Here is a 15,595-nt window from a genome sequence, read left to right on the forward strand (position 1 = left end):
ATATTACCTCTTACCTATGAGGATTTACCTCAAGCAATTTGGCACTATAAGCATGACATCAGCTTCTGTCAAGAACGATATATTTTAGTTTGTGGAGCTTTTCATTAGCCCATATTGTCTGAATTTACATTATCTCTGTATTGTTGATGCCTTTTGCGGTTTGTGGATCAGATTATACTTGGGAGTATTTTTTTACCCTTTACATGTGTATACTGCACTTTTCACATTTCGACCTGTCCAAGGTTGTTCACGGGTTTGGTTTTGTATACATTCCAGTTATAGGCTTTATTCCCACAGTGTTACAGCCCTACTCAGGAATGACTGTATGGCAGAGCAACTATATTTTAATACACCACACATAGGCATATAAAACATACACTTTATTTTGCTCTGGCACCAGAGCTTTGTATAAGTCAAAAGAAATTGTGTACACCTAGTGTTTGTCCATTTAAATGATGCCACATGGTTCTCATGACCTTTGTAACACCACTGGAAATTGCATAACCACAGAAGAATGGTATTTGCAGGAGAGTCAGGAACATTGCTCAACATACATTTAACACAAGTAGATTGTTGTTGCATGAAGCAGCTTCCACAAAGTAGAGTTCAATTCAACCACCGTGTTGCAGTTTGCATATGTACATCAGGCCACAACAGTTTTAGGATCCACTGAAAGAAACACTCCAGCATCACAGAGATAGCAATGACAGAAACTTGAGAAGTCTCCATGAAATGAAGGAGCGCCAATCATCTACAGACCGGCTTCCATGGAAGCAAGCACTTTTAGAGGCACATACTGAGATGAGATCCTGGTCCTACCCAGAACCAAGGGTAGATTTTCTCTTGACTGAAAGAGATGGGTGGGAAACTGAAGAGTGGAGCATCAAGATCTGCATCAAAAAAGGCCACCCATCCTCTCTCGTAGTCTAGAGACACACAGATCCTCTTAGGTTTTCTGAACAGGGACAGAGGAGTCCAGTGGGAGGTAAGTGCTTGGAATTGACCCCAACACTGCTCCACAGCCCAGATGCCTTGCTCAGGGCTGAGGTTGATGTATCCTTTCCTCTTCACAGATTCCCTGGCAATTCCAATTGCCCAACTCTGACCTTCCTCTACATTCACCACCCAGCAATGCTTCCCTGAGCAGAATCCTTCACAGCCCAGCACAAAGAGCTCAAGATCAAATCTCTCAGGATTGTCAGGCAGCACCTGCAGTCGATCTCCATATTTCACTGTCTTCTGATCCGGAGAGACAAAGAGCTGGGGGTTTGCTGTCCGTGGATCCAAAGTCACGTTTGCTAGAGAGAAAGAAACAGTCACTGGACAGTTCTCAAAGAAGCCAGGTTCAATCTGTGCTTCTCTTCTGGGAAGGGATGGTGCTTTGCATGTATGCTCTCTCCTCTGTCTGCAATGCTAGAGGAAAACTTAAGCTCAAAGTCCTGAATCCAGCTTATGAAAAAGATACTAAAGCAGGGGTTCTCAACCTTGGGTCCCCAGATGTGGTTGGTCTGTAACTCCCATTATCTCCAGCTACTATGTGGCTGAGGATGGTCCAACAACATTAGGGGACCCAAGACTGAGAACCTTTTCACTACAGCTATGCGCTAACACACTTCAGTACACCTAAGCACCTTATTTCTGCCTCTCAGAATCTGTCTGCTTCATTCTTCAGATACTTCTTTGGAGACAATGAGGAGATGTTACTAGGGATGTGCACGAACCAGGTCGGAGGCCATGTTGGAGGCCTCCGAACCGGTTCAGAACTGGACCGGTCTGGCGGTCCAGCACTGGGGGGGGGGTCTACCTTTAAGGGTGGGGGGTAGTACTTACCCCTCCCGCCGCTCTTCCCCCTCCGGCGCTGCATTTAAACTCGAAGTTTCGGGGGGCAGCAGCGTTCCTCCCTGCCGCCCCTGCCCCCGTCGTTGCCCGGAAGCATGCGTGCTCATCTTTCCGAGACTTCCGGGCAATGACGGGGGCAGAGGCGGCAGGGAGGAACGCTGCCACCCCCGAAACTTCGAGTTTAAATGCAGCGCCGGAGGGGGAAGAGCAGCAGGAGGGGTAAGTACTACCCCCCGCCCTTAAAGGTAGACCCCCCCTCAGTGCCGGACCGCGCTGCAGCGGTTCCGTGCACACCACTAGTTGTTACAAAACTCACCCCTGCAGTTTGCAGCAAAATATGTATCCCCTCTGAAGCTCTTGCCCCCAGGTTTATGTTAACTTTTAAAATAGGAAGCTGCTTTATACAGAGCCAGACCCTTGGTCCATCTAGTGCAGTATTGTCTACACAGACTGGCAGCTAGGGATGTGCATGGAACCAGCTCGGAGGCCCTTTATGGGCCGCTGAACTGGCGGCTCCGTCGGTTCAACAGCAGCGGGGATGTCGCTTTAAGAGCAGGGGAGCTGCTTTAAGAGCGGGGGAGGGTGCACTTACCCCTCTCGCCGCTTTCCCCCCCACCAGCATTCGTTTTTGTAACAGCTAATTGGGGCAGCAGCATACCTCCCTGCCGCCCCATTGGCCGGAAGTCCCAGAAGGGCCTGTCCATGCGTACAGGCGTGACTGGAATTTCCGGCCATATCCAGCCAATGGGGGCAATGGGACAGTAGGGAGGTATGCTACTGCCCGGATTAAATGGATGCCAGCGGGGGGAAAGCAGTGGGAGGGGTAAGTGCACCCTCTCCCGCTCTTAAAGTGGCACCCTCGCCGCCTTTGAGCCTCCCCGCCACAGTTCCATGCACATCCCTACTGGCAGCAGCTTCTCCAAGGCTGCAGGCAAAAGTCTCCCTCAGCCCTATCTTGGAGATGCCAGGGAGGAAAATTGGAAACTTCTGCATGCAAGCATGCAGATGCTCTTCTCAGAGTGGCCCCATCCCCCAAGGGGAATATCTTACAGTGCTCACATGTAGTCTCCCATTCAAATGCAAGCCAGGGTGGACCCTGCTTAGCAAAGGGGACAAGTCATGCTTGCTGCAAGACCAGATCTGCTCCCTTTTGTAAGAGCTAATCAAACCTGTAGAACTAATTCTCTCTCTCTCTTTTTGCTGTAATAGTACTTTTATTTTCTTTTAAAAAGAGAAACAATGGCCAAATAGTTTCCCCTATAAAAAGCAGGTAAGACAATCCCAAACTTTCACAAGAGCAGTTCTGCCCTACAAACCTACACACATTTGTTTCAGCTTCCAACCCAGGACACTAGTTCTGAAAGGGAAGAAAGGCACAAAGAGTTTTCAGTACCGTGTAAACCCTTCCCTCCACTATAATCCCCAGCGTTCCATAGGGAAAGCAGTGACAGAGCAATTTAAAATATCAGCTACATTTGTAGCAAAGGGGTAGTCTCAGACGTCTCTATTCAAGATTCCAGCCAGCCTCCCTTATGCCATTTCTGTCATGGAAGTGCTAATATTTATAGTATTTCCACCCATGAGGGCATTTAAAGCAATTTAGAATGAAAAGCAAGAATAAATAGAAAGAAATATTAGTACAGGGTAGAATGCATTAACTTAGAGAAGAGACTGAGAGCTGGTCTTGTGGTAGCAAGCATGACTTGTCCCCTTAGCTAAGCAGGCTCTGCCCTGGTTGCATATGAATGGGAGACTAGAAGTGTGAGCACTGTAAGATATTCCCCTCAGGGGATGGAGCTGCTTTGGGAAGAGCAGAAGGTTTCAAGTTCCCTCTCTGGCTTCTTCAAGATAGGGCTGAGAGAGATTCCTGCCTGAAACCTTGGAGAAGTCACTGCCAGTCTGTGAAGACAATGCTGGGCTAGATAAGACCAATGGTCTGACTCAGTATATGGCAGCTTCCTATGTTCCTATGAATTATAGCCTAGCTAATTGATATTCATGTTGCAGACTAGTTGAAATGCAACTGAAGCATCCTTCCACAGACAACTATAGTTATTTAACCCCACAGAATTGGAGGCTGCATGTGAATGGTGCAACCATATGGGTGGTGCCAATTGCATAGGTAACTTTCCAGAGTACACACTGCCCACTCTTATAGACACTTGGAAGCAAGTCCCATTTAGCTTACCGACATGGTGGTGTTGCCCACTTTCATCCCCCAGCTGCATGGGATTCCATCAAGCAAAAGCAAACCTTATGTGGCCAAGTATGAAAGGCATCTTCTGTACAAAAAATGCTACTATTCTCTGGGACCAAATATGGCAGCAACTACCTGTTCCAGATGTACAAGTTATAGAATGTGAAGTTTGCAAATATACAAGCCAAATAAAACAAATCCCTCTTTACCGATTGTGCCTGTTCTCAGAGCATCAGCATACATCACCAGCCTGATGAGCTGCGGCTGGTCTGCCTGTGCCTGCACCACAGCATTTAGGAAAGGTGCCTTTTCTCTCCTCATTTCAATTGCCAACATTTCTGGAGAAGAAAGAGAAAGGGGGAAAATAATGCTGATCTGCCGCATTAAGGACATATTTAGGACTGCCAACTCTGACAGAAGCTATTCCCAGAGGCTTATTTCCTCCAGCGTGTGTGTAGGGTGAAAGCAGAGGTGGGTGGATGTGTGTGTGGGTGGAAAGGGTATATACTGGCTGACACTCTGCACAGCAGTACACTGGTGTTAGGGACCCACCAGGGCTGCTAGGCAATGTGAAAAGCAGCCCTGATGGTGCTTGCTTGACCGAGTAGTTGTGCAATAACTTAAGACAGCATCTGGGCAGTTGTACAGTGCTACTTCCATTGGAAACAATCTTGGAAGACTGGCAACCTTAGCCATATAACCAAACACCAATATGTATCTAACTACTTGCATGACATATACAAATGTCTATTTTGAAATGGTTAAGGATTTTACCAGTGCCCCCCCACCAAAAAGGCAGAACACTATGATGTTTCTCGAGCCATGAAAACTGCACACCGTACCAGCACCAGACAGCCCTTACTTTAAAGGGTTGATCTGTCTTAATCAGTTGCTCTGGGAGGAGATCTAGGAAGCAAGGATGGAATGTGGCAACCAGGTCAGAACCCTGAGATTCCTAGGTTCTCTTTTTAAAAAGAGCATAGCTCTAGACCTCGTGGATTAGGGCAGGGGGGAAATGAATCCACCCCCACACACCACACACACGCTTGATATTTTATCAACAAGAAGGGGATTCTAGTGGTTGGAGGTGTACAATTTCATGATGTACAACCATGTGCACCCGTTTGTTTTCTATTCAATAATTTCCACAAGAACATGACTTCTCCTACAGTCACAAAAATATAGGTTACTTGGCATCTTTTATACCTTTGAATGCTTTGAGGTATTCCATTAACACAATACTTTTCTGAGATAATGCATTGACCTCCTTTTCCAGACTAGGCTGTATCTCCATTGGCCTACAAAAATTCCCTTTTTCATACCTAGAAGAAAACAGACTCTACCAAATTAAGGAAAACACAAAGTGGTTTCAGGTTTCCCAAAACATTCAAGGAGGGCACAAGGGGCTTGGTAAGAGGGAGATGAGATGGGCATTAATTCACATCTGCTGGTCTTTTTGCAGTAAAATAAATTAAATTAAAATCCAGGTGACATTGAAGGACCACAAACATCTGAGATCACAGCAAGATCTTTACTGTGTAAACCACTCTGAGAATAATTTATACTAGCTTAACCCACGCTGAGCATCTGCATGCTAGTACTGGATTGCTCCCCTCACCCCAGAGCTCCCCTCACTCACAGCCCCCTCACCTCAGAGATCTCTCCACCCTTACCGCACTCCTGCTCCTCCTCCATCCCATTGCTTCCATCCCCCTCACCCTCTTGGTCACTCCTCCATCCCTTTACTCCATCGCCTTCACCCCTCCTGGTCACGGCTGTAGCATTGCTGGCGCCTACTGGCCAAACTGCAGCCCCCTATATCCAGAGACCTCCCTACACTCATCTGAGCCCTGCTCCTCCCCACAAGAGCAGCAGTGGTTGACTGGGCCCTTCCTTACTGCCACCAGCACCATGGCTGCTCATTCCCCTCAGGCCGCTGACAGGCCTAAGCCCATCCCTTGCCTGCCTGCCTCCCTCCACCAATGGCCTCGGTAGCTCCAAACAGCAGCAGTGGTTGACTGGGCCCTTCCATGCTGCCAATAGGCACGACCATGGCCACTTGTTCTCCGCAGGTCACTGGCAGGCTTGGTCCCGTCCCTCACCCTTCCTTCTTTCTCTCTTCACCTCCCTTCTTTTTCTCTCTCCTCCACTCGCTCTTCCCCACTGTCTTTCTTCCCCTCCCTTCTTTCTCTCTCCCTTCCTGAGTTAATAGATCTTGTTCATCTTGTTTCCTCATCTAATTGGGTTTGGATAACTTCATGGAGGAGAGGTCTATCAACGGCTACTAGTTGGAGTGCTGTGAGCCACCTCCAGCCTCAAAGGCAGGATGCCTCTGAGTGCCAGTTGCAGGGGAGTAACAGCAGGAGAGAGGGCATGTCCTCAACTCCTGCCTGTAGGCTCCCAGCAGCATCTGGTGGGCCACTGTGTGAAACAGGATGCTGGACTAGATGGGCCTTGGGCCTGATTCAGCAGGGCTGTTCTTATGTTCTTAATTCACACGACGACAGCCTTCTTTTCCTGAAGGGGCTCTTTCCTCCCTCACAACCCCAATCTTTGCAGACCCCTGCCCACTATCCATATAGATATATTCCTCTCCTCTACAATCAAGAACATCTTCTGACCAGTAACAATTTCATTCCAACTGACCTTAACCATCATGGGCTCCTCCTCCCTATCTGCATATGGAATCCCCACTGCCCAATCACCATGGTGCTTCTGCTCTCACAGGCTCCTCCTTCCTATCTACATACGGAATCCCCACTGCCCAATAAGGTGCTTCTGCTCGCGAACTCTCACGAGAGCTGCCACGCACAGAATTGGCCATGGGAATGCCTTATAGAATTAAATATATAGATTGAAAGGCAGCACATGAAGTTAAAACAAAACATCCTTCATGTGACAGAAACTGGGATTTAGCCTCAGAAGTACACATGATTGGCACTACCAGATGATGTTGTGTGTGAGCTTAGCATGCATGAACATATGGATGATTCAATATATGAATTTTCGTTCCACCAAACAGAAAGATCATGCAAATCACATCATGCAAGTCCTTGTACACATGGACACCTGGTTCACACAGTACATCACCTGCATAGTACAGAGTATATGCACTCTCAAAGCTAAGTTTCAGTTCCCACCTTGTGAAAGAGAGAGCCCTATGGACCTGCATGTGTAAACTAAGCTTTAGAAGCAGGACATGTGAAATAACTTTGAAGAGTGCCTCTAGGGTACGCAGATGGGCTCTCTCCATCAGTTCTCCCACTTAAAACTCTCCGATTGACTGTTGAGCAGCCTAATGTGGGTGGTGCTAATTCCCCTGTGCTACTACCAAATTGCAGTTAAGCACAGACAGTCCTGTGCTTTCACGCCAGAGCACAAACACTTTAAGGAATGTTCCTACGCTTCAGTAGCACTCCTTAGATTGGAAACAAATATCTGACAGTCAAGCATCAGGTTTCCAATCCAAGGAGCGCTTCCAGAACACAGGTGCGTTATTTAAAGTATTTGTGCCCTTGTACAAAAGTTTAAGGCAGCCCACACTTCACCACGAGCCCGCAGCTGCGTGGAGAAATTAGCACCACCCATGTTAGGCTACTCAGCAGGTGAGCCAATGAAATAAATATAGTAAGGGTCACTTATCTGCATTCAGTAGATTTGCATATATGCCCCAAGAAGCAAAAAGCAGTGGAGATATCTTTGTAATACACACACCCAGTACCCACTGGCTATCATCATAAAATGCATACCAGCTTAAGGTTTTCTTGAGATCCTAGAGAGATCAAAGAGAGAAATGTGAATTACATGGTGAACTGAGAGAGAGAGAGAGAGAACTGTCACAATCATATCCGTGGAGACATTTTCTCTTAAAATCCCTCAGGATTTTGTACTTTCCATAAAAGTATTTTAAACATTTAACACTTATTTTATTTTATTTATTTATTACATTTCTATACCCTCCCCCCATACAAAAATGTCCCTGAGTGGTTCACAATCTAAAACACATGGTTTCATATAGGTTGCAGGGCATGGCCTGAAGGCACACGATATAACAATCTTGCTGAAACTGAGCACACCTGGTTCTGCTCAGTGTCTATATGGAAATCTCACCTGACATCCCAGGTGCACAGCCTAGAGCTCCATCATGGAAGGATGTACATATAACAAGTAGATACAGTATAAATGTAGTATAATAGTAAGTTCAGAAGTTATCAAATATTGCTCCTCAACAGGAGCAGCAGCTTAAAACCTCTTTATCCATGAAAACTTCTCATTCTAATTAATATCTCAAAGAAGCTGAAACATTTCAGTAGATTTCCCAGGAAAATGTTGCACACAGTTTCCCATGAAATCGATTGCCAGGAAATCTAGGACCAACAAACGGAAGTACTTTTTCACACAACACATAATCCACTTGTGGAATTGTCTGCCACAAAATGTGGTGACAGCCAACAACCTGGATGGCTTTAAGAGGGGTTTGGATAACTTCATGGAGGAGAGGTCTATCAACGGCCACTAGTCAGAGGGCTATAGGCCACCTCCAGCCTCAAAGGCAGGATGCCTCTGAGTACCAGTTGCAGGGGAGTAACAGCAGGAGAGAGGGCATGCCCTCAACTCCTGCCTGTGGCTTCCAGCGGCATCTGGTGGGCCTCTGTGTGAAACTGGATGCTGGACTAGATGGGCCTTGGGCCTGATGCAGCAAGGCTGTTCTTATGTTCTTACACCAACACTAAGAACAGCTGAGCCAGAGTACATCACAGGCATCTTTTGACAAGCATCTAGCAGTTGCAGCTGCCCTCTCTACACATGTAATTAGCATCAACCTAACACTAACTGGATTCAATCCCAGCTTGGTTTCCCCCCCACTACTACAGCCCTATATTTGTTATCTGAACTGCTATATTGCAGTTATTAACCTATTTATAATACTTCTCTTGCTGTTTGGTTGTAAGTCACCTCAGGGTGCTTTGGCCTGAAATGAGGGGTATACATATTTTAATAAAATAAGAAACATAAATAAATGGCTTGCAATGTATGAAAGGGATGGAGAAAGAGGTCAAGGGTTTGTGATAGGAGTACTGAGGATGAAGCTGAGGAGAGTAACATAGCATTGATTATGCTGATGTGGTTAAGGAAGGCTTCAGGCAGACATAGCCCTGACTTAGGATTATATACATCAGCAGCTGAAACCTGTAAAATACTGAAATTGTTAAAAAGCAGGTATGCTGCAAATCATTGAGGCCACGCACACAATCAAAAACTGTGTTCTACCCAGGTTTGGGAGCTGTGTGTGCTCCCAGTTTCTGGTTGTGGAGAAGCAAGGTAAGAGGAAAAGCTGGGTAGAAGTGATTGTGTGGAAGCAAGAAAGGAGAAAAAGCTACCCAAGTCTTTCTCCTACCTTGCTCCCACACAACCGAAAACTGGGAGCACACACAACTCCCAAACCCAGGTAGAACGCAGTTTTTGATTGTGTGAATGACCTCATTGTCTATCAGTCAGTTTCCCAGGGTCCGCTAGGACACTAGTGCCACGGCTGCAATCCTGAACAGGGATACAGAGACAAAGGGGTGGGGCAGACAGACTGGCTCCGTTCTCTCCATTGAGCTCGACTGCAGAGTCAATTGGCTGCCGTCTGAGACACAGCTAAGAGGGCTCTTAGCCTGGCTCTCACGCCAGAGAAGGGCATATTTAGTCCCCACCCCAGTAGTGTCATCAAGTGTACCCATTTCTGTCAATCCCATGTATGTGACTACATGCATTTTATTCCGGGGGGGGGGATCTGCTCTGGGGGGAACTGTGTTGGGGATATTACTGGCCCACCAAATGAGTAGCCCAATCTCCATCCACAGGGATGATATGGTAGGGTGCAATTGCACACTACCATCTCAATGGCTATATCAAGCATATAGATTGATCGCATCTGCTCCCCACAAGGATCCATACAATATACAGGCCCTCCTTCCACCCACATCCCACTCATCATATTGGCAGGCATTTTGTGATATTATATTAACATCAGCAACTCTGCAGAAAAAGCGATTCTTGTAGAAGACAGGAACGTTTTTACCTGCAAGAATTCACTGGCAGGCCTCTGACAATTCTCTTCTAAGTCACTGATACAGCTGTTTAGAAGGGAAACTGTGTCAGAGAGTTGGATACAATTTTCCTGCTGCACGTTTTCCATCTCCTTCTCTAGTTCAGCCAGTTGAGTCAAGAAGAGGTCCTCCTGTTCCTCCAGAAAGCGGCGGAGCTTCTGGAACTGCAGCACAATCTTCTGTCTCTCCATTTTTAAGTCTTCCTGCAGTCAAATGATAAACAAAGAGGAACAGAGTAGAGTGAGGAGGAGAGATCTGTAAATTGGGACTAAGAGTGACATGTCTGACAGGGCTGTCATAAAGACAGGGAAGAAAATATCCCTCCCCTACTGCGCAGGAGGAGGCAATGATAAACCCCTCCTGTATTCTACCAAAGACAACTACAGGGCTCTTTGGGTGCCAGCAGTTGACACCGTTTATTTTACTCCACTCTCTAAGGATAGGGGCAAAATAGGAATCTCAATAAATGCACAAGACGACAAGACACAGGAAGGCTAAATTTCACATAAATATAATGGAAAGTCAGGCAACAAATTGAATACATTTCCAGAAATGTGGTCTCCCTTCGTTAATTTTTTAAAAAAGTATACACAGAAAATAAAGTACAACCTTCTCAACCTTGGATCCCCAGATGCTGTTGAACTGCAACTCCCATTATCCCCAGGCACAAGTTACTAATCGACAATACTAATCTAAAATACTATCCCTTGATGGCTTTTTGACAAGGCTAACAAAGTGTATTTCGAACTCGTTACCTCCTATGTTGTTACATAACCTTTACCACAGGCCAGTCCTGGAGTCAGTACTACTCCCCCCACCCGCCCTGCCACCTTAGCTCCTTCTACTCCCTTGAGCCTGGATTCCATCATCAGTAGTCCCAAAACCACCCATGAATCCCAAATATATTGCACCTTTGTATGGATTTTAATAGGAAGCTACTTTGAGAGCTAATCTTGGCTGAAGAGCAAAGCAGGAGGAACGCTAAGCAGCCTTTCATCCACAATGCGAAAAATGCCACAAGCAATCTTCTGTGCTGCTTCAAGCCCTGCATTGAAGCTGGTCACTTCTTTCATGCTAAGAGGATTGTCTGCTGACAATGTGAAATTGTGCTTGCTTCCCTTGCCCACCCAGGCACTATTGCAGCATTGGTTCCCACTTGTCATCAAAAGGGTTTTCTCTCTCTGACCACAGAGCATACTTAACTCTCAACCTACCAGATACAAAGAAAAGGCACCTACCAAATGTTTTGCAATTTGTTTCTCTTGCAGAAGCTTTGATTCTTGGACAGTATTTATTTCAGTCTTCAAAATCTCTAGGCGGATCTGAATTTCTTTCTGAGCAAAAACAAAAACAAAAACCCACACATACACACAAAACAATTTGGCAACTGCTTAGGGCAGCTTCTACCACCTGCTGCAGTGCTACACCAGAAGTGTGGACCAGGCAGGCTGGGGAAATATCTTTCGGAAGAAATACCATCTAGCACAGGAGCTTTGGGCTACAATCACTACTGATCTGGACTGTACCAGCCATGCTGGTCTTGCAAGTCCATTTAGGCTGCTAGCTCAATTCCTGCACAGCTTGCAAGTATCCACCATGCATACAGGTTCGATCCCCAGGCTGCCCAATTCAAGGATTTGGGGCAGGCATCCCCAAACTGCAGCCCTCCAGATGTTGCTGAACTACAACTTCCAGCATACTCAGCCACAAAAAATTGTGTCTAGGGATGCTGGGAGTTGTAGTTCAGCAACATCTGGAGGGCCACAGTTTGGGGATGCCTGATTTGGGGGAACAGGATTGGAAAAGGCCCTTGCTCAAGATCTTGGAAAGCTGCTGCTAGTCAGAGTAGACAGCAGAGGGCGACATGGACCTATAAACTGTCTCAGAACAAGGCAGCTTCCTATATTCACGATGACTATGCCATTCTGTTCCAGGCAAGTTCAGCCTGAGAGGTTAACAAACATACAGTATTGGAAGAGTCAGTCTAAAATACTGTTCTCCTTTGGCTCTAACACATTCCACTGTTTGGTGTTTTGTTTTGTTTGTTTAGTACATTTATATACTGCCCCATACAAAAAAGTCCCTGGGCAGTTCACAATATGAAACCATTAAAACATTAACATAATATCATTATGCTAATTTAAAATACAATAAAAACTCTAAAACCGGGAGCTTTAAAACTATAAACTAAAGGTAAAGTGTGCTGTGGATTCGGTGTCGACTCCTGGCGCTCACAGAGCCCTGTGGTTGTCTTTGGTAGAATACAGGAGGAGTGTGCCATTGCCTCCTCCCGCACAGTCTGAGATGATGCCATCTTTCTATACTGCGGTGAGGTCCGGCCAAAAATGGCTGACCACTGCGTGCAGGGTGGGGGAGGACAAGAGGGAGTGGGGCAGGAGGGAGGGGGGCAAGAGAGAGTGGGGCAGGAGGGGGGCAAGAGAGAGTGGGGCGGGAGGGGGGCAAGAGGGATGGAAGGGGGCAAGAGAGAGTGGGGCGGGCGGGGGGCAAGAGAGAGTGGAGTGGGAGGGATGGAAGGAGAGCAAGAGAGAGTGGGGCGGGAGGGGGGAAAGAGAGAGTGGGGCGGGTGGGAGTGATGGGGAGGGAGGAAGGGATGGAGGGGGAGTGGGGAAGGAGGGGGGAAGAATGAGGCAGGAGGGAGGGGAGAACAGCCGGCCCCAAAAGCGCACAGATGCTCTGTGCAGGTCGGCTAGTAAAAACGAAAACACGTTCGTCATGCAGGTTAAGATTGGATAACGTAGTCATTGGAATTGCACTTCAAGCAAGAGCAGTGTCACAGACCACTTTTTAAAAAAAAAACACCAAAGGCCAGCTCTCTACCTTGGATTCGTCAAGAGCGACCAGGTCTTTACCTTGTAATCCTCAGCTGCCTCTTCCAAGGGAAGCACTGCGTGGGTTCTATGCTGCTTGGATTTCTCACACACGAGGCAGAGGAGGGTGTAATCCTCCATACAGAAGACTTTCAGAGGCTCTTGGTGTTTGTTACACAGCGACTCCCCTCCAAACTTTCCGTTTGCCTGGAATCTCAGCCATTTTGCCAACTGTATTCTTTTCCGCTCAGGGGTTTGCCTGGGGCTTCTCTCCTGGGGACCCTCTGCAGTAGTCGTCTGGAGGCAGGATCGCTCTTTCGTTACGCTTCCCATGCTCTCGGCGGTACAAGCCCGGCAGATATTTACACTGTCTGTAGAAACCAGACGTTTACAATATTGCATGCAGACGGCACAAGGGTCTTTGCTTTCTGCAGTGGTAGTCATATAAGCAACGCCGCCTTCGAAGACTCACTGCCAGCAAAAGTTAGTTTCGCTTTCCTACGTGCAGCCTGAAACAGGAAGTCAAAAGTTTCACTTCTCCATTTTCTGACTGGTTAATGGAATAGATCACCTCTAGCTTTCAGCTGTTACCTTCCCTGAGCAAAACAAACCTCTTGTTCTTGTCCTATTAACAGCCGCTTCATCTGCAAATGAAACGTAATATAATGCTTACCTGCACGCTTGGAAAAGCTTCAAGTATGGTGTAAAAGCTGGAATGGAATACCCCTTAAAAATCAAATTGGATTAAAAAAAACCAGAAGTGTTAAAAGACACTTGAGAACAATTTTAGAACTGAAATCCGTCCAATATTAAACTGTGTGTGTGTGTGTACATATACAGAGAGAGACGGACTGGGGGTTATTCTAAGCTTTTCTGGAATCTACCCTCAGCAGAGAGATTGCTCTGAGAACACAATTTAGGAGCACATCACTCCTTCAAGGTAGGCTGCCACCAGCTGAAGATTTTTCTAAAGCCACTGACCAGGCTCAAACACAACTTAAACAGCCTAAAACTGTCTGGCTTGGAACATACAGGCAATGTACAGCCAGAGTCCACACAACCCAGCTCTGACTGACTTCTCCAAGATAGGGCTGAGAGAGATTCCTGCCTACAACCCTGGGGAAGCTGCTGCCAGTCTGTGTAGACAATACTGAACTAGATAGACCAATGGTCTGACTCAGTATACAGCAGCTCCCTATGTTCTTATGTAATATATTATTCTAAGAACAAATCAACAGTATTATTATTATTATTATTATTTTTACATTTATATCCCGCTCTTCCTCCAAGGAGCCCAGAGCGGTGTAGTACATACTTGAGTTTCTCTTTCACAACAACCCTGTGACGTAGGTTAGGCTGAGAGAGAAGTGACTGGTCCAGAGTCACCCATCTAGTTTCATGGCTGAATGGGGATTTGAACTCGGGTCTCCCCGGTCCTAGTCCAGCACTCTAACCACTACACCACGCTGGCTCAGTAGTGCATGACCTTATGAGGCACATGGGGAAAAGTTGTGCAAATAACTCCCCCAGAACCTTTTAAACCAGATTGAAGCCACTTCTAATTATATGGAATTCCTTAAGCAAATAAGGGTTGCACATAGAATAAAGAATTTGGAGAGATGGGAAATTGGAAGTAAAGAAAGGCACATGAGAATTCAAAAGAAAAAACAAAAATATACTTACTAGCACTGAGTTTTACTTTAGTCTAGCCGTAGGCATGTCCTTGGCTGAAAGAGCATTAATCTCTACAGCTTCACCCCTTCTGGCAGTTGGTGACATGGTAACTTGGATTACTCATTACTGGACTGGTGACAAAATGGTGGTGGGACTTGGCCCATATGTTAATTATAGTGATTAAAGAGGGGGAAGGCTTTTCTACTGTTCCAGAGTGATCTGGGATCTCTGGGATCCAGTGAAAAGAGCCAGCGGATCTCTGATATAATGCTGGTCTTTGGTGAATCTGGGGTTGAGGTTGTTCCTCCAAACTAGAGGTTTCTCCTCCTTAATGGGTCTGAACTTACATGTCTAAAGATAGGTCTGGTTTGAGCTGGTCACCTATTGTGAAAAAAGGGCTTAAGGGTATGATAGCTTGATGGCTCTGTCTCTTCATTAACAAAAAACAGTGATTGTCCTCACTCAGTAACAAAAGGGAAGAATGTCCCCCATTCAGAGCACTCCAGGTGGAGTGGTAAGTGTAAGACATTCTTGAGCTAAGATGGAGATCTGCATTTGGGCACAGGTTAGGCATCAAACACAGCTGGATTCACATACCACGCAGGCCTGGGTGGGAATGAAGAAACCCTCAAAAACATTCCAGCATCCATTTTGGGAGAGATGATATTCTGGAGAAAACCTGGAATGCCAACTTTGGAGCTACGCAAAACCAACCAAGTCCCATGCAGAAAGTCAATAAAATCCACAATCTGGTACAAGTTCCAGGCAATAAAATCGTATTTGCAGGATGCTGCCACCCTGATTAGCTGTTACAAAAACAGACGCCAGCAGGAGGAAAGCAGCAGGAGGGGTAAATGCACCCACCCGCCCTTCTTAAAGTGACACCCCCGCTGCTGTTGAACTGGTTCAGAGGCCCATAAAGGGCCTCCGAGCCGGTTCCATGACCATGCACATCCCTACTG

General features: G+C 46.5%; 1 protein-coding gene across 3 annotated transcripts; it reads right to left on the minus strand.

The window, feature by feature from the left end:
- Positions 1-365: 365 nt before the first annotated feature.
- LOC128346199 (tripartite motif-containing protein 15-like) lies at positions 366-14,758 on the minus strand. 3 transcript variants are annotated; one of them, XM_053299200.1, is made up of 8 exons: positions 14,643-14,758; positions 13,002-13,468; positions 11,370-11,465; positions 10,104-10,334; positions 7,786-7,808; positions 5,243-5,358; positions 4,246-4,374; positions 366-1,298 (listed from the first exon to the last, which is right to left on the minus strand). In XM_053299200.1, the coding sequence occupies exons 2-8, from the start codon at positions 13,401-13,403 to the stop codon at positions 784-786; spliced, it is 1,512 nt and encodes a 503-aa protein (XP_053155175.1). In that variant the 5' UTR covers positions 13,404-13,468; positions 14,643-14,758; the 3' UTR covers positions 366-783. The 3 variants fall into 3 exon arrangements, with proteins under 3 accessions (XP_053155175.1, XP_053155174.1, XP_053155176.1); XM_053299199.1 differs by lacking the exon at positions 14,643-14,758 and having other exon boundaries at positions 13,002-13,559; XM_053299201.1 differs by lacking the exons at positions 11,370-11,465; positions 14,643-14,758 and having other exon boundaries at positions 13,002-13,559.
- Positions 14,759-15,595: the final 837 nt, after the last annotated feature.

The sequence above is a fragment of the Hemicordylus capensis genome, chromosome 2 (genome assembly GCF_027244095.1).
Source record: "Hemicordylus capensis ecotype Gifberg chromosome 2, rHemCap1.1.pri, whole genome shotgun sequence".
Lineage (NCBI taxonomy): Eukaryota > Metazoa > Chordata > Lepidosauria > Squamata > Cordylidae > Hemicordylus > Hemicordylus capensis.